Source organism: Eumetopias jubatus, unplaced genomic scaffold, assembly GCF_037043125.1.
Source record: "Eumetopias jubatus isolate StellerSeaLion01/CBP00866 unplaced genomic scaffold, mEumJub1_p1.0 scaffold_3, whole genome shotgun sequence".
Taxonomy (NCBI): Eukaryota; Metazoa; Chordata; class Mammalia; order Carnivora; family Otariidae; genus Eumetopias; species Eumetopias jubatus.
This window is the reverse complement of record NW_028274809.1, coordinates 177,932,377-177,959,651: the sequence shown is the minus strand read 5'-3', so window position 1 is coordinate 177,959,651 and position 27,275 is coordinate 177,932,377. Positions and strand designations below refer to the sequence as shown.

Here is a 27,275-nt window from a genome sequence, read left to right as displayed (position 1 = left end):
TTAAAACAATTTAAAACACATCTGGAGAGAGGGAGACAGAGAGACAGAGAGACAGAGAGAGAGAGAGAGATGGAGAGAGGTTTCTTTAGTAAGACAATGAGATGAGTTCAAGGACTCTGAATCCACAGATTAATATTAAAAGTCATTGAGATGAGCATACAAGTATCTTGTTCTGTCCTTTTGAATGACTTTACACATTTAAAAAAAAATCAATCAACTCCCCATAAAACTACCTTACATGAAATATTTTTTTTTAAAGATTTTATTTATTTATTTGAGAGAGAGAGAGAGAGAAGCAGACTCCCCACTGAGTGGGGAGCCCGATGCGGGACTTGATCCCGGGACTCCAGGATCATGACCTGAGCCAAAGGCAGTCGCTTAACCAACTGAGCCACCCAGGCGCCCTTACATGAAATATTTTTATTGAAAGGAATACACAGTGTGTGTCATGAATGGTGCCCCAGAATTATTTCCCCGCAATTTTGGAGTACAGCTTAATAAAGGCACAAGAATCATTTTCCAAAGACAGGTAAAAGTCAAGAGCACCAGGTCTCTCTCCCTGCTTTCTGTAACAAATGATAAGGTGTCTAAATCTGCCTCCATCTGAAGTGATACATTACTGTTCCTCAAACCTAGAGCCCCTTCAGGGGCTCCTGAATGTCACTGGATTTGTAATCTGTCAATCAAGGGGAACAACTAAGTACTCCCTGGTTTCATTCAAGGAAACAACATTCACAGCATCACCTCTAAGTAAGGAATTACTTTCGTACACATCCACATATAAAGTTGAACACAGAGGAAGAGGCAGAGGAAGAAGGTGCAGATGTTGAGATACTCGGCAGAAAAGATGAAGTCCCACTGACTGCCATGGAAGATGTCACATCCCCTTAAGCACTGAAAACACTGCCAGGTGGACCTGTCTTTCAGAATTCAGAGGGCTGACTTGAATGAAATTGGTGTTGCTATAATAGTTTCAAGCAGCAGTGAAGCAGAACATTTTACCAACTACAGAGAACAGAAAAAGGAAAATCAAAACTTCGGCAAGCCTTTTCTAAACCGGCTCTACGGTGCATTGTCCAGAGAGGATGAGGCAGGTCTCCTGCCCCATGACAACTCAGTGTGACCCAACGGTACAAGGAAGGGTCACCGCGATTGGCGAGTCTGGTTGACAATGAGCCCCAGGAAACACATTCCTTTCTTAGAGCACTAAAGACTACACAACCATCTAAGCATATGAACTTCATCACTATCATTATTAATTCAGTGTACAAAAATCAAGTTGCTTTTGAATAACTGTTTTTCTGAAGTTCGAATGAGAAAATTCAATGCTGAAAGCCTAGTAATAATTGCTTTCACTCTTTGTGCTTTCTCCTACAAAATGTTTATTTAACAAATAGAATATAGAAAGGAATCAGGAAATCAATAGAGTATTTAAACCTTACACAGAATGCACTGTCACGGCAATGTAAAATGTGGCTAGATTCTTGGAGGAGCAAACTCTGAAATAAAGGAGTCCGTGTCAGTAGCACTTAAAACAAGTCTGTCTTCTTGAAAGCGTTGTTATATTTCAAATAATTTTAAATGACATTTAATTATTTTAAAGAAAATCCCCAGATGAAAAATTAAGACAAGCTATGATGTGACAAAACCTGAATTAGAATCACTCTAATCATGAAAAATTAAGCTAAATCTTTCAGAATAAATCTCACAGGCAGACCACAAATTCAAAACAGCTCTTTGTTAACTCGAGCTGGTCTAAGATATTACTACAAAAGTTGTCAAGAACGCTCATGCTTTTTCTAAAAATAGACCAAGTTATATAAATGTTTAAGAAGGAAAGAAAAGCTCCTGCTTAAAAAAATGTTTTTCACGGAAGGCTGAGATTCTCAGAAAGGCACCCCCAGAACAGAGTGAAGCAGAAACTGTCCCACCTACCGTCAAACTTCTTGTGCCTGGACACGAATGTGGTGCGTACAAAATGGCTTGTCTCTTCCACGAGGTTCTCAAACTCGAGTTTGCTTTGCTGGCTTAATTTGTCTTCCATTTCTGTGGTGCAGCATGTATATTCTTGAGGGCAGATTCTTAAGTGTTCCCCTGCAATGAGAAGGTAAACGTCAGGATGGGATGATAGGGACTTTGGGGAATTTGCTTCTCCAACATTCCCCTCAAATCCTGGGGCATCTGGTCCAGCAACCCTTTGGGCCAGCACCGTGATCGTATCTGGGCCTCAGTGGACTTAACATCCCAAGCATTCACAACTTCAGCTGAACCTGATGTTGTGGTCTGAACGTTTGTGTCCCTCCAAATTCATATGCTGAAATCTTGACACGCAAGGTGATGGTATTAGGATCTGGGGCCTTTGGGAGGTGATGAGGTCATGACTGGAAGTAGTGCTCTTATAAAACAGCCCTCAGAGAGCTAGCTTGTGCCTTGGACACATGAGGATGTAGCAAAATGGTGTCTGGGAACCAGGGAGCGGGCCCTCACCACACACGGAATCTACTCGTGCCATGATCTTGGACTTCCCAGCCCCCCAGAAGTAGGAGAAATAAATGCCTTTTGTTTATAAGCCACCCAGTTTACGTTATTTCTGTTACAGAAGCCCAAACAGACTAAGACACCTGATATTTAGTCCCTGCCATGGAAGGGAAAGTATATTGAAGACCTCAGAAGACCACGACAATGTCCCTGCTTTTATTTGAAATGTGCCAAGTGGCGCCAGGTGACAAGAGATATAATACAGTTACAAGTGTGCTTGTCTTTGGAAACCTCCAGTAGCACACAAGATGCTCAGTCCCATCACCGCAGTCTGTGTGACAGCAAGGGCAAGACAAGATGGGGATCATTCCTTGTGTTCTGTCTCTGCCTGTCCGTCTGTCAGAATGCATCAGTTTTGCTCGCGGGGAAAGTGAGTGTGTTTTCAATGGCAGGTCTCATGTGGCACACAATCCCTCAGTTGACAATTCTTGTCAGAGAGGAAATGTTCTCCTGCAAGGAGGAAGGCACTGAGGGGTTTAATTAATGCTTACGTTCTATGGAAATGTAAAGTAAAAGGTAATGAAAGTCATGTATTTAATTCACAGTCTTTATCTCTGGATACACCAGAACACTTCCTTTGGCAATATTGCTTTCTTCAGCGCTATTTGCAAGGAGGAACCAAACCTCTGCTTCATGACCTTAAAATAGACTGTTAATGCATAAAATATGCATTTCCCATTGAGGCAGCTCTGTTAATGTCATAATGTTTGGTGGAGCCTGTGGAAGGAAGAAGAAAAATCCACCCAACATCTTGGTAAGTAGGAACAACAAATTGCCCCTGGGATCAAAGTCACTGTAGGACACTGAAATCCAAATGCACAAAGTACTTGACGTGGTGATTAAAATTCATTTATAATGCTTAATGGTACTTATATAAAATTATGTCCTGCGACCTGTGTGAAGTATAGGGTGTTTCATGTTTATGTCGTTGGATGCTTTAGTGCCTACTTAAAACAACCCCAGAATAAAAATTGACCAGAACTGTGTACCAAAGTTAGATCTTATATAATTCCTGGAAGGAAGGGAGACCATAAAATATCATATGTATATTTTTTTAGAAAGGAAATGAAAATGCATTGTACTTGAGAGTGATAAATACCAAATTCAAGGTAACAGTTCCCTTCCAGGAGAAATTAGGATTTGAGAGCGTACTCAAATACTTTTATCCATAATCTTTTATTTCCTAAGTTGTTTGATGGATGCATGATGGTTATCATACTATTACCTTTGCTTTTTCTGTACATTGAAAATATTTTGTAACAAAAACTTGGAAAGGTGTCATTAAATAAGCAGTAGCCACTACAGCTGTGCTAGAGAGGAGAACAGGGGGTAGGTATTAAGAAAGAAAAACAGGCTGCCCTTGACATTCAGAAGCCAGTGTGGCAACTCACAGCTAGGTCATGATAGTCTATTACACCTAAACAATCTCACAGAAATGCCAATCCCAGACAAAATTACTCCGAGACCATGATAAAGGAGACAAAGCAAAGCCACTTCAAAATTTTGCCTAAGCACACACAAAAACAAGGCCCTATGTCATCCAAAAAGTACTGAACATCTCCTTTCTGAGGCAAAATGAATGTACTTCCTTACCATTTACAGACTGATCTTTATACTACTCTCCCTCCTTTTTGATCATTTATTGAGATACCTTTTTATAGATTTACCTCTCCTTACTGAAAGCATCCAATCGAGGCTGAAGCCCTGCCTCTCTGAACCCTCCTCCAAGCCAACCAACAAAACTCCAAGTCCTATAATCAATTCTTTCAAAGTCCCTCTCACTGAGAAACCCCGTGGTTCTCCGTGGTGTATTCTTGCTTGAGGATAAGTGACATCTTATTCAACTACAGGTGTGTTCCTAATAGATTCTCATCTGAAGGTACTGACGATACCAAAATGGGGACGTATAGAACAATATGAATTTTCAGATTTTTCTCCAAGTCATTCTGATACTCCCATCCCAGTAAAAAAGCAGAGTTCTAGAGGTTAAGACACTGGTAAAGAATAAAAGTGGCTTTATCAAAAGCAAATGGCCTACAAATCTCTAATTTACTTTTTATAAAATATAAATCTAACTGATAAGGACAAAACTCTGTATCCACATTGAATAGATATTTAGCATTAACGATTCTGCATAATGTTCCCTTCTCTGAGTGGTTATAAACCATTTCCAAAAATCTCCCTATTCTATTTCCCACCCTACTGTGTGCAAATGGAATGTCCATTTCTCAAGATTTACTACTTCAGGGCTGCCTTCTACTTCTGAATCATTACAAATGAGTTTTCAGCAAAATGCATTGGACTTTTGGTGACTAGCTGATCAAAAGAGAATAAACATTTTATGACCTGAGGGAAATAACTGTATCTGGGATATTTGGGGAAGAAACGCCATGGATCTACATTCATGAAATTAGATTGGATTGGAAGCACTGTAATCTCCAATCACTCCAAGAAAATCAGTATTTTATGTTGAGTGATAAATAAAAACAGGAAGATACTTCTTCATGGGACAACTTCATTTTTTTTAAGATTTTATTTATTTATTTGAGAGAGACAGAGAGCGAGTGTGGGAAGGAGGAGGGAAGAGGACAAGAGAGAGGGAGAAGCAGGCTCCCCGCCGAGCAGGGAGCCCGACGTGGGGCTCCATCCCAGGACCCTGGGACCATGACCTGAGCTGAAGGCAGATGCTTAACTGACTGAGCCACTCAGTCAGATGCTTAACTGACTGAGCCACAGGACAACTTTAAACCAAACTTACTGTGTGTGTGTGTGTGTGTGTGTGTGTGTGTGTGTGTGTGTGTGTATAGGGTAATAAGGCACACGTAAGCAGCTGCCATTCTGATTCAATGCATTATTAGATATTTTCTAGAACTGGAAGTGTCCTCAAGAACTCAACACCTTCATGCAGGCCCAGGCAGAGAGATAACTAGAGACATGGAGAGACAGACATAAACAAACACAGAGAAAGTGAAGAGTGTTTCAGAATCCTGCTGTTCAATATTCCATGCAAAGTACTCGTTAGAGTGTCTAGAGAGAGATCATGCTGATGTCCCTGAGCATACAGCATCCGGGGTTGTGAAACGCGTGGTTGAATCAAGGCTGAGCCTTGTTTTCTTTCTAACATATGCTAGATAAGAAGGTTGTGGAAGAATGGACACACTGAAGTACAGTTCCTTTCTCCCCCAATCTGAGGTCCCTGATATTTGTCAAAGCAACCTGGTCACTTCAAATGGCCAGAAAGACTTAGGACAACTGCACGATTTGTTTTGACTATGTTTGTTCATTTATTTTGGTTTTGGCCCTAGTACAGGGGTTTGTAAACCATGGCCTCTGGGCCAAATCTGGCCCACCATCTGTATTTGCACACCCTGAGAACAAAATGGTTGGGGAAAAATATCAAAAGAATGATATTTTGTACTATATGAAATTCAAATTCAATTGTCCATAACTAACATTTTATCAGAAGACAGGCCCACCTCTTCATTTATGCATCAGCTGTGGCTCTTTTAGTGAGCAAACACTACAGCAGTCATAAGAAAGACCACAGGGACCTTCCGCTTGAATACTTACACTCTGAAATCATACGTGGCAGCTGCTCTACCACATAAAGAGTTAGCTCTAGCCCTTCCTGTTCCAATTTGCCCAAATGACAGGAATGTGAAACTTTTCTCAGCTTATGAACATCGTGCTTCCTAACATGAGTATTTGATATAATAATGAGATGCTTCCAAAGTGGTAACTTATGAAGGAGAAGAAAGTGTTGTCCTTTACAAGCTTCCCACACACTCTCTCAAATTCCCTCAGGTTCTCTATGTTATTTATTACATAATTAGATACAACATTTAGCTCAATAGGAGTGCCGCTAAATACCTCCAAGATCGCTAATATTAAACATACTAAAATAGTTCATTCCAGGAGACCAGGATAAGAGACCATAAATGCAAAAACTGTGGGAATGAAAATAATGACGACCGCACCTTCACTCGTCAAACATTTATTGAAACCTGTGCGCAACTCAGGATGATAGGTTCATGTCCATCAAGATCAGGCACAGGGTCATGCCATCAGCTTACAAAGGTGCATGCTTTTTTGGGGCACGTGCTGTTCATGCAGGTGAATTCCCAGGTTCCTGCTTTTTTGTAGAACTCTCCACTAGCTGTACTGTCAACAAGGGAAATGACAGAAGTGGGAGAAGGGAGTTCCACCAGGAAGTGAGAGACTGAGCTCACTCAGGGACATACAGTCAGGCTATAAAACTGTCATCTGTTTTCGAAGAAAGAAGCCATGGGCTCTTCCTCCCTTTACATGCCTCTTTGAACTGCATGTCACTCTTTACAATATCTTTTCCCAAATGCCTGCCCAGATGTTTGTTTTCACTCCAAGACACAGAGGTGACAGGAGAAATGTGATTCTGCCAAATTGCGCTCCCTCCAGGGATGGCCCTGGGTCTGAAAACCGCCAGGAGTCGACTTGGTGAGTGGCAAGAGCAGGAGACAGGAGGACCTCGTTAACCACAGAAGCCAGCCTCTGTGGGTCTGCTGCAGCAGACTCCCTGCCCTCGGAGGTGACACAGGGGGACCTCAGAATGCACATCCCAAACAAACAACCAAGATGAAGTGCCCCAGATGCATCACATTTCACAGACTAGAGCTTTTAGAGAGGTTTGGAGTGTGCAGGGAAATTACTAACCTTACCTTTCCTAAAAGGTAGGTAGGAAATCAAAAACTAACAAGGGCAAAGAAGATGGCAAGATCTCACACAGCAGAGCACTTTAATTTCTGAACCTCCAAATTCCACTTGATGACAGTGCGATATTTGCTTTGGACTTGGCCCTCTTGAGTGTGTGTGGTCTACGCCAGAGTGCTCTCATCCTTGAACTCTTAAAATACCCACTGTCAATTAGCCATGTCTGGTACCAAGCTAAGTCTCCTCCTCTTTCAATGTGTCGCCTCAAATAACCATTCCGTTTGTTCATCTAGTGCCTAGGAAGTTGACTGGAGCAAATAATCTAAGGAAACAGGCTTAGGGACATAAAAAACTCTAGAACAAGTGAACTTTTAACTAGAGTTTCTGATAGCTGAAATAATTTAAATTGGAGTTAATAGTCCTGGACTGTTTTCAGTCTCATAAAGCTCCTCTACAAGCTAATCAGGAGTGGCAGAAAATAGGAAAGCAATAGTTTTTAAATGTATGTTCTAGTTCATTTCTCTAAGTTCACATTCCCAAAACCTCCGAAAAAGCACTTCATCAACATTTTTCAGCGTGAAGTGTTATTACAAATGATCCTTTCATATCTTTAAGGGCTGCTCTTTAGCAGAGTTGTTCACTACCATAATCAGAATGTTCAAACGTACACGCAAGATTTTAAGATTCAATTAATGTTCTACTTCAGCAGATCTTATCCCTCAAATAACCTATATTAGTGTCACCCTTTGATGTTGTCAATTTCCCAATAAAGACTTTAAATACTAATTCTTTTAGTTATAAAATGTTCACTCAGTATTTTGCAAAATTCCTTTGGAGGGAACTTCATAAGTAATTGTGTAAATCTGTTCCAACAAGTGCACAGAGAGGATTTCAAACATGTTATGAAGACCTTTCCTTTCCTACTTCTTTGAGAATAAGACTCATCAAGTTTGTATTTCAATATAAACTTTTCATATCGAAAGTAGTCAAATGATAACAAAATCTCTTCAACATTCAAAATGTTAATTTGTTGGTCTCAAGAGAGTTCTTCAAGAATTAAGACCAATAAAGAAATCTTGTTCTCATTATTTCTGTATTTCAGACTCAAACTAAAAGTTATATAAGCACAGAAAACTTCAATTATACTCTCTAAAGATTTTATTTATTTATTCATGAGAGATAGAGAGAGAGAGAGAGAGAGAGAGAGGCAGAGGGAGAAGCAGGCTCCCAAGGAGGAGGGAGCCCGATGCGGAACTCGATCCCAGGACCCTGGGATCATGATCTGAGCTGAAGGCAGACGCTTAACCATCTGAGCCACCCAGGCGCCCTTCAATTATACTCTCTAGGTATCTCAGAAAAAGATAAGCAAAATGCCAAGGCAAAGATAAGAATCCCCAATTCCCCATCTCCCCTCCCATTGCAAGGTACACCTTCTGTCTGCCCAACAGTTATGAGCACTCCCTGTATGTCAGGCACTGTGAAGTACGTATTTTTACTGTCTTTATTTTACAAACTAGGAAACAGAATTGTAGATTAGGTAGCTTAATCTTCAAGCTAGAAAAGATCTGTCTCCAAAGCTCATCCTTATAACCACTCTAACTTGTGACAAGATTCACTGGCCACAGCAGCAGACTGAGAGACATCATAGAATATCTTAAATTTCCAGAGAAACTTGACGTGTAGGAAACTGCACAAACTGTGGGAAGTAGCTGAAGTTTCAACATCAAATTTTACTACATTCCTTCAGTGACATCCTATCTTTATGAAGCTGGTTTTTTTTTGTTGTTGTTAATTTTCCTTAATTTCCTTAATGTTCACACGGGTAGCATATGAAAATCAGCATGGAACAGGAAATGAAATTGGTGATGTCTAATTCAAGTGTAGGCTTTGAGGAGTTGTGTGCTGCCCAATAGTAAACAGTTGTGACTATTTAAGAATTAAATTTTCAAAACGTTCCTATAATGTATATGTAATGTTTACAAATGGCTACTAGCTCCTTATGAGATAAATTCTTAATTGTTCAGATTTAAGAAGAAATGGCTAGTACTTCTTCTAGCCTAGGGGAGTCATGGAAAAAAATATTCCTGAGGCAGTACAAGAATTTTGTGTCCAGTGGCTAGTACCAGTAACATAGAGAAACACGCATTACCGTGCTGCTATGAAGGTATTTTGTAGATGTGGTTAAGACATATGACTTGAAGTAAAAAAATAATACTTTCAATAGTGTGGGTGGGCCTTACCCAATCAGTTGAAAGCCCTTATGAGCAAAAACTAAGGTTTCTTTGAGAAGAAGAAATTTTGTTTTAAGACTACAGCATCGACTCTTGAGTTTTCAGCCTGCCAGCCCCATCACATTGCTGGAGTCAATTCCCTAAAAAAGACATGTGAATGTGTGTGTGTGTGTGTGTATGTCTTATTGGTTCTGCTACTCTGCAGAATCCTGACACTAAGGACTCCATGAACAGAGAACGTATGGGAACCTCTGTACTAGCTCCCAGTGCATCTATAAGGGTGCTCATCACAATTGCCATGCTTATCTGTATTACCCAAAGTTTAGCACCATTGCTTACTCTTTTTTTGCCCCTTTCAGTGCCTATCAATTCCAGTATCTGAGATATTATACATGGAATCAGTGTTGTGTTGGTAAATGTTTAACTACTAGCTCTCCAGTTTTGAGGAGGAGCCCTGATTTATAGAGTTTGCCAATTCTCATAGTATGAATACTCCTCCATGGCTGATTTCTAGCTATCAAAATGATGTTCCTAGATGTTGAGCTCTGAAAGGCTATGCAGCATGATAGAAACCTTCAATAAAAAAGATCTAGAGGGAACATACCTAAACATAATAAAGGCATTATTTGAAAAACTCACAGCAAACATCATATTCATCCAACACTACACACACACACACACACACACACACACACACACACACACACACACAGAAGAATATTACTCAGCCACCAAAAAGAATGAAATCTTACCATTTGCAACCACGTGCATGGAGGAGTTAGACAGTATTATGCTAAGCATAATAAGTCAGACAGAAAAAGATAAATACCATAGGACTTCACTCATCTGCACAATATAAGAAACAAAACAAATGAGCAAAGGGGGAAAAAGAGATAGAGAGAGAGAAAGACTAACCAAGAAACAGACTTTTAACTGATGGTTACTAGAGAGGAGGTGGGGGGAGGGGGTGATGGGTGAAACAGGTGAAGGGGATTAAGAGTATACTTATGATGAGCACTGAGTAATGTACAGAATTGTTGAATCACTGTATTGTACACCTGAAACTAATGTAACACTGTATGTTAACTCTGCTGGAATTAAAAACTTAATTAAAAAAAGAAAAGTCGTGGAGCAGCACACCGTCACATTAACATTTCCTCCATACAGCTACAAAAGACCCCAAGAGTACAACTAATAGTGAAATGATTAGAAAGTGATGAGTTTTAAGTATTTATTACTTTGGTTTTCAATATAATTTATTTAACTGCAAATTATACAATTTAATAATGGCTGTGCTAAGGGACACCTGGGTGGCTCAGTCAGTTGAGCATCTGACCCTTGATCTCAGCTCAGGTCTTGATCTCTGGGTCCTAAGTTCAAGCCCCATGTTAGGCTCCACACCTAGCGTGTTGCCTACTTTAAAAAAACAAACAAACAAAATGAATAAATAAACAAATAAAATAATGGCTGTGCTTAAGCACAGGCTCACAAAATTCTTGAAAATTGTAATAATCTGTTCTTACAAGCTGGAATGTGCTAATGCACCACTACCTGAAGCTAAATGTACTGTATATTGTTAATTGGCTTCTTCTTTCAATTAGTTGGGTTCCCGAATTCAATTAAAAAGCCCCTAGACCAACAGAATCTGCCATTTCCACTACCTACATTTAGATCTATGGGTCTATTTGCCTCAAAGGAAAATTGGTTCTTCACCGTCATTTCTGACTGCCAAGGTAGAGTGAGGAGTTCCCCGGAGAGAGATGAGGAGGAGTGCGATAAAAGGATTAGTTGTTTTAAGAATGGCAGTCAGTGTGGACCATGGTTAAACTGTATGTTTAAAGGAAAAGTCACTACTAGTGACAAGCAAGGCTATCATCCAGCAAGGTGAGCCAAGGTGATTGACCCATGTTTTGCAATTTTCAGTCGCACACTGTTGCCACTATTCCAGGACTCAGGGAGAGAGTTGAGAGGGAAACTGTTACCTGTGCTACTGTTACAAAAGACCTAAGGTTCATTATACCATAGCCACCTGCTCATACCCACTGCTACTATGCCCGTAACCAGTAATTATGAGCCCTGTCTTGTTTACTTTTGAAGTGTTCATTGCATTTAGCATAGCTATTTGCACATGGAAGGTTTTATAATAAATGCTGAATCGGATGCATCTGACTGTCTCTTTGATCATTCATTCATCCATTCCCTTCTTTAATCACCACATAACACACAAGCAGCAGGTTATGCTTGGTGCTAAGGGACAAGAAGCTTAGAATTCAGCTTGGGGAGGTGCACCTATGTGCTAAGGTCCAACTTATAGAAAAGCACATTATCCTCACCATCTGCACAACTCCCAGACTCTCATGACTCTTACAGGAACAATGGTAATTTTAGGAGCTCTTTGATTGTAGCTTGCCTACTTGATTTCTAGACAAGAGTAGTATCGCCCATCTATCCAAGTTTCAATAACAAGCAGGAACATTCAAGTAGAGGTTTCACCTGTTTCTTTTGCTTCACCCCAGCTCAAGTATCTTTCAAACTGGAGGACCTAAAACCATTTAGCAGGTGTTCACAAAGCACTCATGTTTCAATTTTATAGAGTATTTCAGAGCTTATCATATGAATTACGGTAAGTGTTTCTTGTGAAAGTTTTGCTACCATTGTGTATATTATGTATGCATTAGGTTGTGATAAACAATGTTATTTCTTATAGCAGTTTGTGGGCAAAAATTGGGAAGCCAAAGTTTGCTATTGTGTGTAAGTGATGACAGAAAGGGCAAAGAGCCCACTTACTAATGCATATCTGTGAAACCATAAATAGCCAGCACTCCTTTAGAAAGGTTGGACTGATTTTATGCATGTTTTCTTCTTCAATCTTGTCATGATGTCTTGCGTGGAAGAATTCTTAGAGATGTCTAATCTTTACCATGCTTCCTAAAAATTTTTACACAGGCTTATTTTCCACTTGTGTTTCATAAACATGCTGTCTCAGGACCCATAAGACTGTCTAATTGCTAACCTAGAACGGGGGATTTAAGTAGCATTCATAAAGGTGTTTCAAGCTTCACTCCTGCTCACAATTCATTTGCCATTTGTCTTAGAAACTGTCCAAAACTTCATATTCAACTGTTCAAATATGTCTATAAGCCTGCAGCCTGAACGGCATCTTTATGAGCAGGCTTGGTCAGATCCAGTTAAGCTGCTCTGACGCGGCTTTGCCAAATCCAGGCAAACAGTAACTCACCAGGTCTCTGTGACCTTCTGCAAGTCAACTGACCAGAGTTGCTGACTTACGACTTTCTCTTCCTTTCACCCATATTGCATAAATCAAACCAACTGCTTCCGATAAGTTCAACCACAGATGATGATCAATTCCAAGTTTATTGCAGTTGTAACCCCCCACCCGTCTTTGCTTACTTGAAGTTTAACCATTCTTACAATTGAATTTGGTGATCCTGTGGTGATATACAATAAACCAATTTACAAAGTGCTTGCTTTGACCCTGATAACAGTAGATCAGCATTCTTACTAATTATATGACAGCTCACTTGCAAATTTAGGATTTACTGTTCAAAGCCCAATGGCTGTAAACAAGTGCAGAACAATTCAGTAAAGGGGCCGAGGCCAGGTGAGAGTGATTAAGAGCCTAATCAAACTGAACTGCATGTAAGCCTTCATGAAAAATTATTTTTCTTCCCCATAAAACACTGCAATTTTAGTAGGCATCCATAAAACCATGATTGCAACTCTGATCATATCATACAGAATAAAGTAATAAAAGGCAAGGTGGTTAGAAATGTTTCAAGATCTATGGTATAGTCTACAAGTGTATATTTCCTTAATTGTCTGCCTCCATGACAATGAAACTCCATAATATCTAACCTTTTACAACTCCTAGAGCCATTAATTTATAATAATTACTCTAATTCCCACTAATCATTTAAGATAGATACCCATAGGTAAATATCACTCAGTCTCTATATCACAGATGAGTGATAGGAGGTCCACAGAAGGGAGATAGTCCTTTTCCCCTGGCATCTCATTTCCAATTAATAAAGGGCAAGAGGTCTCTTTCTAAAATTTGTGTATGTGGATCCAGATTTTTAAATGATACTACGTCAAATGCTATAATAAATTCCAGCACCCTTTCCAACCTGAGCTTTAAAATGTCAGTGTGCATGTGGCAACAATATAGTCAAGCATTACCATTCCAAAACTTGTGATTCAAGCTCAGCCATATAGTTTTAAACCAAGATAACTGTAGAGCCTCAGAAGAGACTGGAACAAAAACTCTCCTGAAATTAAAGCATATATCCCTACATCCTTAAAAGAGAAAAGAAAGGCCACATTGAATTTTAAAGAACACACTGTGCAAAGATGATTGAAAATCATTTGACATATAATATTTGAAAAGAATGCCTTTTTTTAAACTTAAATCTCAATAGGAATACAAACTTAATACTTAAGGGGCACTAGGAGTAATCACAGCATTTTCTTCTTCATAATCTCTCTTTGGGATATATTTCTTAGACTGCTTCAAAGAAGGCAGAATCGATGGTCACTTATATCCTATAATGCAGATGAGAATCATGTGTAGCTTTGCTTTCACTAAGCACTTAAAATCCCTATGTCCAAAATAAGTGCTTAAGTCAATATCATTTAACCCAAGGAAATACTTGATTTATCAGATTGGCTCTTTCAGAATAAGACGTTAGTGTTAAGTCTCTCAAGTCAGGCCCTGGTTTTGATGAAAAGGCTAGAGGGTGATGCCATTCTAATTTCGGGGTGCCGATGCTGCTCCGGAAAGTTCACTTTAGCCTATGTCTATGCATCCCCTCATAGTTGTCATTACAAGCTACACACTCTGTGGCTAGACTCCCTAAATTCAATGTATTAGGGGAAGACAAAATATACATAAAGATATGTGTAGACAATTAATAGAACACAAAGAAGCTAAAGGTCCAACTTAGCCCAATTTATAATATATGATCTGATTTACTGAGTTTGTCTTCAGGACTTCTGCATAGTTCCTCGAGTAGTAAGTATTTGGGGCTCACACTCTTCATCCTTGAAAAGCCCCCTGAATTTAAAGAACTTCTCCTCCAAGAAACTCGCACTGATCAACTTAGTTGAGGTTAATCTACCTGTTCCACATAACGGTATTCCCTGCGATCTGTGTATTCATGATGGTGTTCATTCCAATGTATTTGAATTGAAGTTATTTATGAAGAAGTCTGTATTTCCATTCATCTCTTGCTACTCTCCTTCTTGAGACACGTGCCAAGCAGAACTCTTGGCAGCACAAACTTATTATGCTCAATTATACTCTCGACCTTGGCAATGCTATTCTCTCTACACGGACAGCTATGAGAGCTTCTCCTCCACCCCTCTACTCTCCCCCTCTGTCTCTCTTCTTATCCTTCAGTCTCAGCCTCAACACCACTTCTCCTGAGCCTTCGCAGATCCTCAAGTCTAGGTAAGGTGCCACTCCACTTGTTGCTGTCTCATTAGCTCTGCACATGGCCTTTCCTTACAAGTATCCCTACGCTGCAAGGACCAGCCTATCCAGTCATGTCTTCCACAGGAGCACAGCCCAACTGAGGGCCAGGACTGAGATTTGTTCATCAACAGCACCCTCACTGCCTAGCTTAGTGCCTGGCCCATAATGATGCTCTCTATATTCTGGTCCAGCCAAGAAAGGAAATAAAAATGAATTGATACAATGATGCAAGTAGTAGCCTTTGCACTCAGTAGAATACAAGGAGAATATTAGGTTTACTCAGAAACAACTAATTGTAGAGAAAGACCGCTGAATCACGGCATATCCAGGAGAAGGCAACAAAACTGGTGAGGAGCCAGTAACTCTGATATGCAAACACAAAGTCTGTCATGTTCTTCTGATTGACTGGAATTCAAACCATCTTTTAAAAATAAGTAATTTCAAATCCCATGACATTCCTTTAAAGAAACCTACTGGTAGCCTAACTATCCATACACATATTTTTTAAAAAGAATATAACACCCTGACTATAATATAAAAGAGCCATGTTGGGTGCCTGGGTGGCTCAGCTGGTTGAGCGACTGTCTTCGGCTCAGGTCATGATCCTGGAGTCCTGGGATCGGGTCCCGCATCGGGCTCCCTGCTCGGTGGGCAGTCTGCTTCTCCCTCTGACCCTACCCCCTCTTGTGCTCTATCTCATTCTCTCTCTCAAATAAATAAATAAATAAATATTTTTTTAAAAAAGTATGCCATCACAAATAATAATACGTAAATGCTGGGACAATGGCTAAACTTGGGGCAAAACAAGTAGTCAGGTATTTGACCTGTATGTACTATCACCATGAACACAACTACCACACACACAGACTAACAGAAGTGTGTTCAACTGCCACATCAATATCACAAATGGCATTGCCCCCAGTGATGAGATTTTCTAAAAAAAATTACCGACCCTTGGTAAAAATCTTCAAATGAAACAAATATAAGTTTTTCTTGATTTACATAATAGTCCTATTTCCAGAAATTTTAGAATCTATGTATATTGCACAATGATATTTTATGTGCATAATAAAATGGAGCTAGGTTCTAGGCTAGCCTCATTGTAAAGAGAGTTTTTACCTACCAGCGGAAAGAATGTTTACCCAGTTGTGCAGGATGCCATTTTGTGGGTAGGTCTCACTCATGGCAGGATATCTTGCTTCCTTGGTAAGCACCTAGAATGTTCTTTCAGAAGGGATATCCGCCCTGAAGAGTTAGACTAAACGAACTTAATAACCTTTTTAACTCTAGGACCCTACAATGTGATATGGTCTCTATCTAAACATAAGATGTTTATAGCAAATGCATAAATGTGAGTGGTGTGAGAGCCACTGAGCTGAAACCATTGGTTGTTTATCCATCCATTGATTCACAACCCCTGTACTTTCATCTCATTTATTCGGTCATGTATTGAGTGCCTCCTGTTACAAGGAGGTCCCTCTGGCACTTCCAAATAATTAACCACCTTGAAATTTTCTACAGAAAATCAGCCTTGTCCTGTCGTTTGAAAATTCCATTGATTGACCTCAAGCTCAACCATCCTCCCCAAGTGTACTTCTGTTAGTACTTTGAGGTAGGTGGAGAAAAAGAATACCTCTTGAACAGACCAAAAATTAGTTCAGTTTCCCCTTTAAAGTGCTCAGGAGAGTCCAATCCTTTTATACTGCATAACACTCCCAAATTTCTGGAGAAATTCCCAGAAATAAGAGAGGGAGTCAGAGGTGAGTGAATCTGTACAAACCTATTAGAAGAACATCTGACAGTCTTCCCAGACAAACTCCTAGAAGGTATTCTATTTCGCTGACACTCAGGTTCATTTTCTTTTCCAAACGCACACTCTTAGACAATTGGTTTTTGATAGCACATTTTCTGAGAGGAATCTTTAGCTACCTCTTGGGGGGCATGTACCTGACACTTTGCCCAGGGCACTGTGGAGAGCAAATGGTATGGCGAGGATTTGTTTCATCACCTCACTGTGCAAATGGCTGTAATTTACAAGTTTGGAAGCACACACCCTCTTGGGACTCAGTAAATTCTCCTTTCTTCTCCCTCTAAATTAATTTTGCTTTTCATGATTGCTCTGCCATAGAAGAGAGACATTGTATGTACAAGGAGTGGTGGAATCTAGCCAGACTTGAGCTTCCATAGGATTTGTCCTTCAACCAATCCTGCTGGGAGTCTACAGTTCTTGTGTGAGCCAACAACCCGGTACGGATTTTACTGTTAAGAAGGGTTTGGCCATTTACAACAAAAAAATGACCTTTAATTGCTCATTCCTAGCTCCCCGGAAGAAAGTTTCTGCAGAATTACTGCCTCTTGCGAATGATTGTAACTAAAATCACACCGGCACATGGTGAGGAACACACACACATTCAATGCCGACCTGGGTAAAGGTACCCACCCTGTCCCTTCGTCCTGTGCGGAAGAATTACAGACATGGTGCTCTGGTGCTTGCAAGGTTGGAATGGCACCACGACACCTCCATTTCACAGAAGCCCACATGTAGCTTCAAGCATGATGGCTCTTCTTTCTCTCAAAAAATGTTTGGATGTAAAAGAAGTCTCAATGTTTCAAGACTGTCTCAAGAGCTAAGAATAATATTTGCATGACTAAGTGACTTACTTAACTAAAGGCTGTGTATGAACATACAACATGGATCTTGTTCTCCATATTAAGGGGTAGACGGATGTAAACTTGCCCAAGGCTTTGTCCTGAGGAAAGGATGACATCAGGAACGAGGGACTAATACAATAAAGGAGGAGGAGAGGGAGGAGAAGGAGGTGGAGAAGGAAGAGAAGGGGAAGGAGAGAGGAGGGGGAGAAGAAATAAAATATTATAATAAAGGCAATGATACATAGTCTGCTTCCCACCTGCAAACTCCTCTGATTCAGTCATTGAGCTATACTCCAAGGTAGGCTTACTTGCCCCTATTTACACATATGTCGAGGTGATACAACTTACTGCTAATGCCCACCCCTTCTTGAAACCGCCTTCACTGAGCAAGCACACACACGAGTGCTCTGGCTAGTTATTTTAGGTCCTCCTTGCCTGAAAGAGTTGGGTATTTTTATCTTTAATTTTCATTGGATAGAGAGAGTGAGGGTCACGCTCATAGAGCTCCTTTGTAGTAAGCACAGAATTCGAATGAAATTGGTTTGCACTCACAGGAGTGCTGTCATCTGTGACTTCTCTCTCCCTCTACACCCAAGTCTAATAGAAGGCTTCTCTCTCTAACTCTCTTGGGTCCCCACGCTGTCTGGCTCAGGTTGACACGAGCTTATTCCAGACTCAAACCCACCTGCAGCCCTCCCTCCCCTGCCTGGTCCTTCAGCGCACCTAGGCTGTGGGGATACATGAATCCCCGTAGAGACTGTGAGAAAAGCTTTTAAAAAGGAGGCAAAGTAGAAAGTCCTCAGAAGTTAACTCTTTTAAGAAACAAAAAGGAACCGAGGAAAAAATACCCAGGAGATAGAAACGTTTTAGTAAATCAGCATTGAAACTTTTGGACTTTGAAATCATGGAGGCATGAGTATGAACTCTTGTACTTCAACTTAGTAGCTCTATGACATGTAAAATCAGGTGTGATGAAATATGCACAACTCCGGCCTTGTAGAGAAGATAAAATAGAATAGCCTATAGGAAAGTGCCTGATTGTTGGTGTGCAATGATTATTATATGCTCTAGTTCTTTTCCTTTTTGATCCAAAGTTATGATTTATATACATTAGATATATAAATTTCTCAATATCAAACTGCTCTGTTCCTTTCATTTCCTTCAACCCTGATGTTAAAAAAAAAAAAAAACCAACTGGACTGTTCTTTCAAGAAGCAATTGAGATGTGAACCACCAGCTCCTCCCATTTTAAGCTACTCCATATTGGCTTCTACCTTTTTCCATGGCAAAGCATAGACTTGGCTCAGAGCTGCTAAAATGAAATTTGATAGCCAACAAATGCCTCCATATTTCAACCTATTTGTAGAACACGAGGAAGGGAGAGGAAGGAACTGGTTACCTACACCACCCAGATCCACAGATTTCTTTTTGATGTCTTAGCACTCATTTCCCTGGATCATGGTCTTTCTGAAAGCCAGATTGTTATCAATTACTGACACGACCAGTGTGTAATAAACAGGCAATAAAACACACACCCAACCAACATTTCTGCCACAAAAATAATATTGTTAAAGAATAACTTTTAAAGAGGGTATAATCGTAATTCCTACAAATATAAGATAAACATTTGTCAAGGGTCTCATTTAGCTAATTAATCAATGAGAGAACCAGTAAGACATTAGTGGTTCAAAAGTGAATTCAAAGAACCGCACATATATTAGCAAAAATAATGCTGAAATGAAATACCAGTAAATATAAAACTGGCTTTTTTTCCAGGAAGAGAGGTAGGGGTAGGGCTGAAAATTAAAAATCCATTGTATTTCCACGGGACAAAATTAATTTGTGTGTCTATGGACAAGAATTGTTTGCACTGTTCCAACTGTCTAAAACATACAGTGTTGTACAATGGCTCAAAGATATTGGTAGGAGCAGAGATCCCACAGAATCAGATAATCCAGAAGGGCATGCCTAACACAGCCTAGTCTTCCACTAAAAACACCCAGCAATCATTTTGGTCCATTTCAACATTTTTCACAACCTTTTCCTAAAATAGAAATTAAAAACAAATAAACAGGACAGAAAGAGGTAATCGAGACTAATTTTAAAAGGAATATTCGTGGTAAAGATGACTTAAACAAAACCTAGTCATTCTAGGGACATCTAGCCCAGATTAAGAAATGGAAAAATGAAAGAGGGAGTGTACACCAAAAAGCTGATAGGTGATAAAATAAGCTGTACTTGCTGTCTTCTTCCAAACTTTTGGAGTTAGCCTACCATTCACCGCTGCCTGAAAACACACCCTCCTACATGTCTTTATTCTTTTTTAACATGTAACCGGGCAATGAGCCCAACTCTGCTAGAGAACTAAATGCGTAGCATATCGAATACTGCTGGGCTACCAATCACCCCATATAACCACACTGCCGTGTATTATCTTAGTATTTGTCACTATCTATTAACATTTTGCAAGGTTGGCTGTGCTGTATTAGGAGCCATGGAGGCCCATGGGGCTCCCTCCTGCCGAACTAAGGCAGGTGCGGTAGGCAGTTCAAAGTTAAAGTGACAATTGTAAAGTCAAGAGTTAATCAGCCTGCAGTGTAGTCCACTGGCATACGCAGGCACCTGCCAACTTAAGACAAGGAAGTTCTGAAACATTAATAGGTCCAAAAATAGTGTACTGCTAGAAAATCCAAGGGCTGCCCTCATTTAAGTAAATGGACTTAGTATATTGAGTAGCTTTACTAAGTATACCAATGTACCAGCACCAAGATAATTCTATTTAGAAGATATATTTTCACTTTAAAAATAAAATCTCTCCCTGGAGTGAATTCTTAGACTTCTTTATCTCTCTTAGAAAGAAAATGCGGTACCATTCCAGTTTAGGACTCACAGAATAGACTCAACAAATTCTTAAAACCTGTTCAACAAGATGCCTTATGGGTGACTGTTTTCAGAGTGAGTTGTGTTTGGCTAAAAGAGTTCCTGCAACTTCCTGAAATTTCAAGTCCTAATGAAAGTTTTCTCAAATACAAAATCTAAAATATACGTAAACACATATTCGTGTTATATCCATCTACAACACAATTAAATTTTAAAATTCTGGTACGTTAACTGTGAAAGATAATAGAGAGATTGCTTCATGGGATCTCTACACCACACGGATAAAACCCTGAGGTCCAATTTCTCCAAAGAAGACACACAGATGGCCAACAGACACATGAAAAGATGATCATCATCACTTATCATCAGGGAAATACAAATCAAAACTACAATGTGATGTCACCTCACACCTGTCAGAATGGCTAAAATCAACAACACAAGGAACAACAGGTGTTGGCCAGGATGTGGAGAAAAAGGAACCCTCTTACACTGTTGGTGGGAATGCAAACTGGTGCAGTAACTGTGGAAAACAGTATGGAAGTTCCTCAAAAAGTTAAAAATAGAACTACCCTAAGATCCAGCTACTGCACGACTGGGTATTTACCGAAAGAATACAAAAATACTGATTCAAAGGGTTACCCGCACCCCTATGTTTATAGCAGCATTATTTACAATAGCCAAGGTATGGAAGCAGCCCAAGTGTGCATCCACTGATGAACGAATAGAGAAGAATGGTATGTGTGTGTGTATGTGTGTATGGAGATATATATAATGGATTACTATTCAGCCATCAAGAAGAATGAAATCTTGCTATTTGCAACAACATGGATGGGGCTAGAGAGTATAATGCTAAGCAAAACTAAGTCAGAGAAAGACAAATACGCTCTGATTTCACTTGTATGTGGAATTTAAGAAACAAAACAAATTAGCAAAGGGAAAAGAGAGAGAGAAAGAAACCAAGAAACTGACTCAACAATAGAGAACAAACTGATGGTTACTAGAGGGGAGGGGGCTGGGGGAAGGGCTAAGTAGGTGATGGGGACAAAGTAGTGCACTTGTGATGAGCGCAGGTGATTAAAATAAAAACTTTAAAAAAAATGGGAGACAAAAGCACAGTCATTAGGTAACACTTCTACAAGAAAGCCTTAAACTTGGAACTAATATTGGCCCAAACTATTGTGAGAGAATTAGGACAATTACAAGAATCAACCAAACGTTGGCCTTACTGACCTATGTTTTTCAATATAGAAAAACCCCATTATAGCACCAACAGTAGGGGATCAAATAAAAATTCTGAGGTCCAACTCATTAGTTCCTAAGCCATGGCAGATAGGTGGGTTCCTGCCCTCGATATGATGTCCTCTCCATATCTGCATCCTTTGTCTCATCCACAAAAGTCACCCACTATCAAAGATTGTCCAAATTAATGGCATGTTTTCTACTTGGCATATGTTACTTCGTGCTACTCATTTACATGAAAGCACCTACCATCAAGAAAGGATTAAAACATGAAGGGTCTTTAGTTGACTTTAAAAAGAAAGATTTTTTTCAAAATTTTCAAGTGTTTTTAAATTTCTCAAGTTTTTTAAAAAGACCATTCCAGCAAATTGGCTTGTGAGAATCCTTACTTCCAAGCAAGACTAGTACTTATTAAAATGTTATTCACTTGCAACTGGTCCTTTGATTAAAGAGTATTAATGAATTTTTTGAGAAAGTGACTTGTTAACATTTCTATTTGTCACCTGACAAAGACTTTAAAGAATCTAAAACTGAGATTCCAATTGTTAAAAAAAAAAAAAAAAGTAAAGCCTAGGGCAGCAAGTAAAATTTGTAGTCAACCAGTGCTCCTCAAATCAAGGGAGATGGACCATCTGGTTCCTGGATTGGACAATGCCATAATTTTACACAGTCGCCAGTAATATATCAGCTGTGCTTTGCAAGTTGGTGGTATTCTGATAATATTTTAACTTGCTTTTAACAGCTGCAAGTCAGAGCTTTTTATGGTTCTTGCAAATGAAAGCTAGAGTCTTCCCAGTTGGCCTGGTGTGTCTTAATCAGTCATCATAAGCTTACATACCAATGTTTAGTAAAAGCTCTATGATGAATGAAGAGCTGATACTTTTTATGTTGGAATAGGCAAAAAAATTAAGATGTCAAATATGTCTTGCAGAGGATGGTTATGCTGTTTCATTTTATAAAATTCAATTAAATACATTTCTTCAGTTTTAGCTGATGACAAAATACATTTCAGTTAAAAAAAAACAAAAAACAAAAACAAACCTCTACAGAAATGTGTTCTGTCAAAGGCTGAATTTTCACCTGGTTTTTTTTTTTTTTGTATCTCCCAAGAAATACAGGCTGACATAGAGATACAACATTCAGATTCTTTCTTTTAATTACAACCTGAATTGGGTATGAAAGGTCCTCATCGATCGCCCTGTGTTAGACTGTCCCACTAAGAAGCAAGTGTCATTGCCTCACAAGGTCCATCAGGCTAGAAGGCAGTTAAACTAAAACACTGATCATGACATTAGGATACACTTTGGTGCATGTGCATGTATTCTTTTAACTTTCACAATCATACCAGAAAGTAAATCTACTTAAGTGCAATTGAACTGTTTCCATTCTACTTTTTATCCCTCCATCAATTAAGACACTCAGATGTAGACATTAATTCTGATGTTGAAGATTAAAGTTTTGTTTAGTGTTTATATATTATCCCTGGACTACCAAAATGTCATATAAGCCTTTTCACATGGACAATGTATGGAAATTGCCCTCCTTTTGAGGGAGGGGATGCTTGGTGTCTGTCTAGAAATGTGTGTGTGTGTGTGTGTGTGTGTGTACATGCATGCATACAAAAACATGGATGCACATGTGTGCATATATGAGGTATTATATAGAAAAACAGTTAAAATAGATCAATTTCCAAAAACTATTCTATAATTTAAATCGATGGGTGGTCAGTAAGAATTTAGAAGAATATCCAGAAGATTATAATTTTGTTGGTAGTTGTCTTAGATGTCGGCAAATTGTTTGCAAAAGGCCAGATAGTAAATATTTTAGGGTTTGTGGTACATAAGGTCTCTATCACAGAGTCAACACTGCCATGCAGCCTGTGTGAAAGCAGTCATATACTATATATAAACAAATGAGCGTGGATATGTTCCAGTAAAGCTTTATTTATTTATTTATTTATTTATTTATTTATTTATTTATTTATATTTTATTATGTTATGTTAATCACCATTCATTACATCATTAGTTATGGATGTAGTGTTCCACGATTCACTGTTTGCGTATAACACCCAGTGCTCCACGCAGAACGTGCCCTCTTTAATACCATCACCGGGCTAACCCATCCCCCCACCCCCTCCCCTCTAGAACCCTCGGTTTGTTTCTCAAAGTCCATAGTCTCTCATGGTTCTTCTCCTGCTCCGATTTCCCCCCAGCAAAGCTTTATTTACTTAACGAGGGAGCAGGTTTAGGTTTGGCCCAATGGGCATAGTTTGCCAACCCCTGGGTCAGTATAAAAAATCTGACTGTTTTACAATGATGTCTCATACTTCATTACCAATCCAAACAATCCTTAATAATAAATATAATTTAGGGGCATGCCTGGGTGGTTCAGTCGACTCTTGATTTTGGCTAGGTCATGATCTCAGAGTCCTGGGATCAAGCCCTGCAACAGGCTCACTCAGTGCTCAGCTGGGAGTCTGCTTGAGATTCTCTTTCTCCCTCTCCCTCTGCCTCTCCCCCTGCTCATGCTCTCTCTCTCTTTTAAATAAATAAATCTTTAAAATAATGATAATAATACATATAATTTATATTACTACTTGGAAACCCAAGTCCTGTTATCTCTTTTATCTTGTTTAGGCATCCCAGGGAGATTCTCTGAGATTCCGTGAGAAAGGCCCTATTACATTCTCCATTTGCAGATGAGGAAACTGAGTCTCAAAGAAGCTTTGAGACTAAAAGCCCACCAGAGTCCCAAGGTGAGTGTGAGCTCCCCCACCTGTCAGCATTATTTTTTAGCTCACTGTGAGAAAACTCCATGCTTAAGAAGATAATTGCTGGGAACTTTCCAATGATACATATTTTAAATATTAGAGTGTGACCCAGTCAGGATGCCAATGGGTCTCTTTTCAAGAAATGAAGCTAAGGTGAGAGAGATTTCAAAGATGGTGGTGGGGTTTGCCCTGAGGGGGCCGGCAGTGGTGTCATCAATAGATTAGAAATAGAGAAGAGGGTGGGGCGCCTGGGTGGCTCAGTTGGTTAAGCATCTGCCTTCGGCTCAGGTTGTGATCTTGGGGTCCTGGGATCGAGCCCCGCATCCGGCTCCCTGCTTGGCAGGGAGTCTGCTTCTCCCTTTCCCTCTGCCCCTCCCTCCACTAGTGCTCTCTTTCTCAAATAAATAAATAAAATCTTAAAAAAGAAAAGGGAATAGAGAAGAGAGGCAAGAACAGAGGACAGTTCTAAACTACAGCCAATCTGTGCTCAAGAGAAAGGGCAGACATAGGTGTAGATTGGAAGGTGGGCACACAAAGAAAATAAAGAAGCCAGAAGGCCTCCAAAAGAGAAGGTACAGGGTAATGATAAAACTCTGTCTTGGGAGGTCTTCAGAGAGGAAGTAGCATCTAACCAGCACCTTTTTCCCACCCACAGACATAAAACTCAGCAATCTATGGGCTCCTGTATCTTTGGACTCCCTTGAAAGAGTCTTTGTATCACGGAGAGAACTTTAAAACTGTTCAATAAATGAAAGAATTTGACATTTAAAATTTACCACCTGGCTGTAGTAGGTATCTTACAGTTTTGCCATATATCTCTCGTTATGTGGCCCCCCCAACACACTCTGTGAGGTGATGGATGTGTTAATTAGCTTAAGTGTGGTAATCATTCACAACATATACATATATCAAATCATCATATAATACACCTTCAATACATACAAGTCTTATTTGTTAATTATACCTCAGTAAAGATGGGGGACAAAAAACAACAGTAAAATAAAAGTACCCTTCCACTGAATCCCCACTAAAAACTAAAATTAGGAAAAGAGGGCATTTGTTGAAAAACAAAAATACTCAGTGATTTTTAGGCATTAAGTAGATTAAAATTGCTATCTGTATCTTGTTTAAAAACAAAGTTGACCTAACATTAAGATGTTTTCATGCCATTCCTTATCACTCTACCCAAAGAAAGGTTCCTAACACTCATCTGAGTTATCAGGAACTCTTGTTAAATACAGAGACAGGTGCAAAGTCAGGATATGTTGATGGCTAGTACAAAAGTATGAAATAGTCATATTTTAAGTGAACCTCTGGGCTGGTCTGACTAAAAAATATGAACCACCACTAAAGACTAGCTGGAGTTAATTTTTCTCCAAATTAATTCCCCAAAATAAAACATAAAGAACATAAAAATGCAAAGAGTACCAAATGTGAATGAATTAATTATGGAAAATGGAAAAAAAATTGAATTGCAAACAAATGACTAACAAAACCTCCACAGAGTGATTCACATTATCTGAAAATTACCGTCATAAACTTTAAGATTAAATCCAAAGCAATTACAATCTAAAAGAGATTAATTTTTTCCAAGTCGAGGATATGAAAATTTAGAACATTTTATCATCAAGTCGCCTGAAAGGGGAGTTAGCCTTGAAAACACACTGCTTTCAAAGTGCCATGGAAATTAAATGTGGGGCAGGGAATAATATTATTATCTTACATTTTGTTCCTTGGAAGACTATATACAGTCTTCTTTGGATACTCTATCAACCTTGTGATGAAAGAAGATGTTTCTGAGATACAAAGTACAAAGTAGGAAGAGTAGCAGGTGATTCTTGCTGCCTTATTAAAGCTCATATTTCCCTTTGGAGTTTGGTGACATTAGTACATAGTAATTCTCTCCGCCTATGAATGCAGCTAAAAATCACAACAGGTGAGCTCAAAGTGCTTTTCCTTTAAAATCCACATGTTTCTTTTCAAGTGTCAGAGAGCTATGCACTGCCTGCTAGAGGGAATTGATTCAAAAGTCTCCTTGCACTAATGGTTGGCTTTGGCCCCACTCCGTATGTCCTGATTGATCTATTGATGGTCATGATCCTCCTATTCCAATGAGACTGCTGGAAAACCATCCAGCCAAGCTCTTTTCACTGCTTTCCTATCAATCCACTCCACATGCTGCAGGTGGATTTACAATTTAAGGATTCGGAGGGGGCCAGAGAAAGTTAAGATACCAATTCCTCCATTCAGTTTATCGGTTTCCCATTTACCTGCTGTTCTTAGTGGATAAGGAAATATAAAACTGCAAAATAAACATCTATTTCCCTTTACACTGTTTCATGCACAATAGCATAGTCCACGTTGCTCTATCATGAAAGCGTTCTTCTCTTATTTTTACAACTTTTTTTTTTTTTTTTTTAATTTCCCAAATCCAGTTCCTCCTGCGGTTTTCTGGCTTTTTTTCAGTAACGTTTTACTGGTGTTGACAAACTATAACCGTCCCTTAGAAAATGTATTCAGGATGTTTCCAATTACCTATGCCCCACTTCTGGCCAAATGCCCCTGGTAATTTGGCAGCATAAGAGCTTCACTCTCCAGAACGCTTCTCCTGGAACATTCCAGAATGTTTGGAGTCCATGACCAGATCTGATGAATAGACTGAGCTCAGTGACTTCATTACGAGGGTCCTTGCTCTAGCATTTGATGTGAAGGGCAAGACATAAGGGTGCTAATGAAACATGAAAAAGTGGGTGCAGAGTTGGAAAACCATGAGTGGAGAGGGCT

At 39.5% G+C, this 27,275-nt stretch overlaps 1 protein-coding gene across 2 annotated transcripts in view; it reads right to left on the bottom strand.

The window, feature by feature from the left end:
• GPC6 (glypican 6) overlaps positions 1-27,275 on the bottom strand; it is a 1,069,763-nt gene that overhangs the window by 792,066 nt on the left and 250,422 nt on the right. For both annotated transcript variants that reach the window (XM_088022217.1, XM_028112064.2), the window contains exon 2: positions 1,936-2,094. In XM_088022217.1, the coding sequence (XP_087878343.1) occupies positions 1,936-2,094 (159 nt within the window). The remainder of the gene's footprint in view (positions 1-1,935; positions 2,095-27,275) is intronic.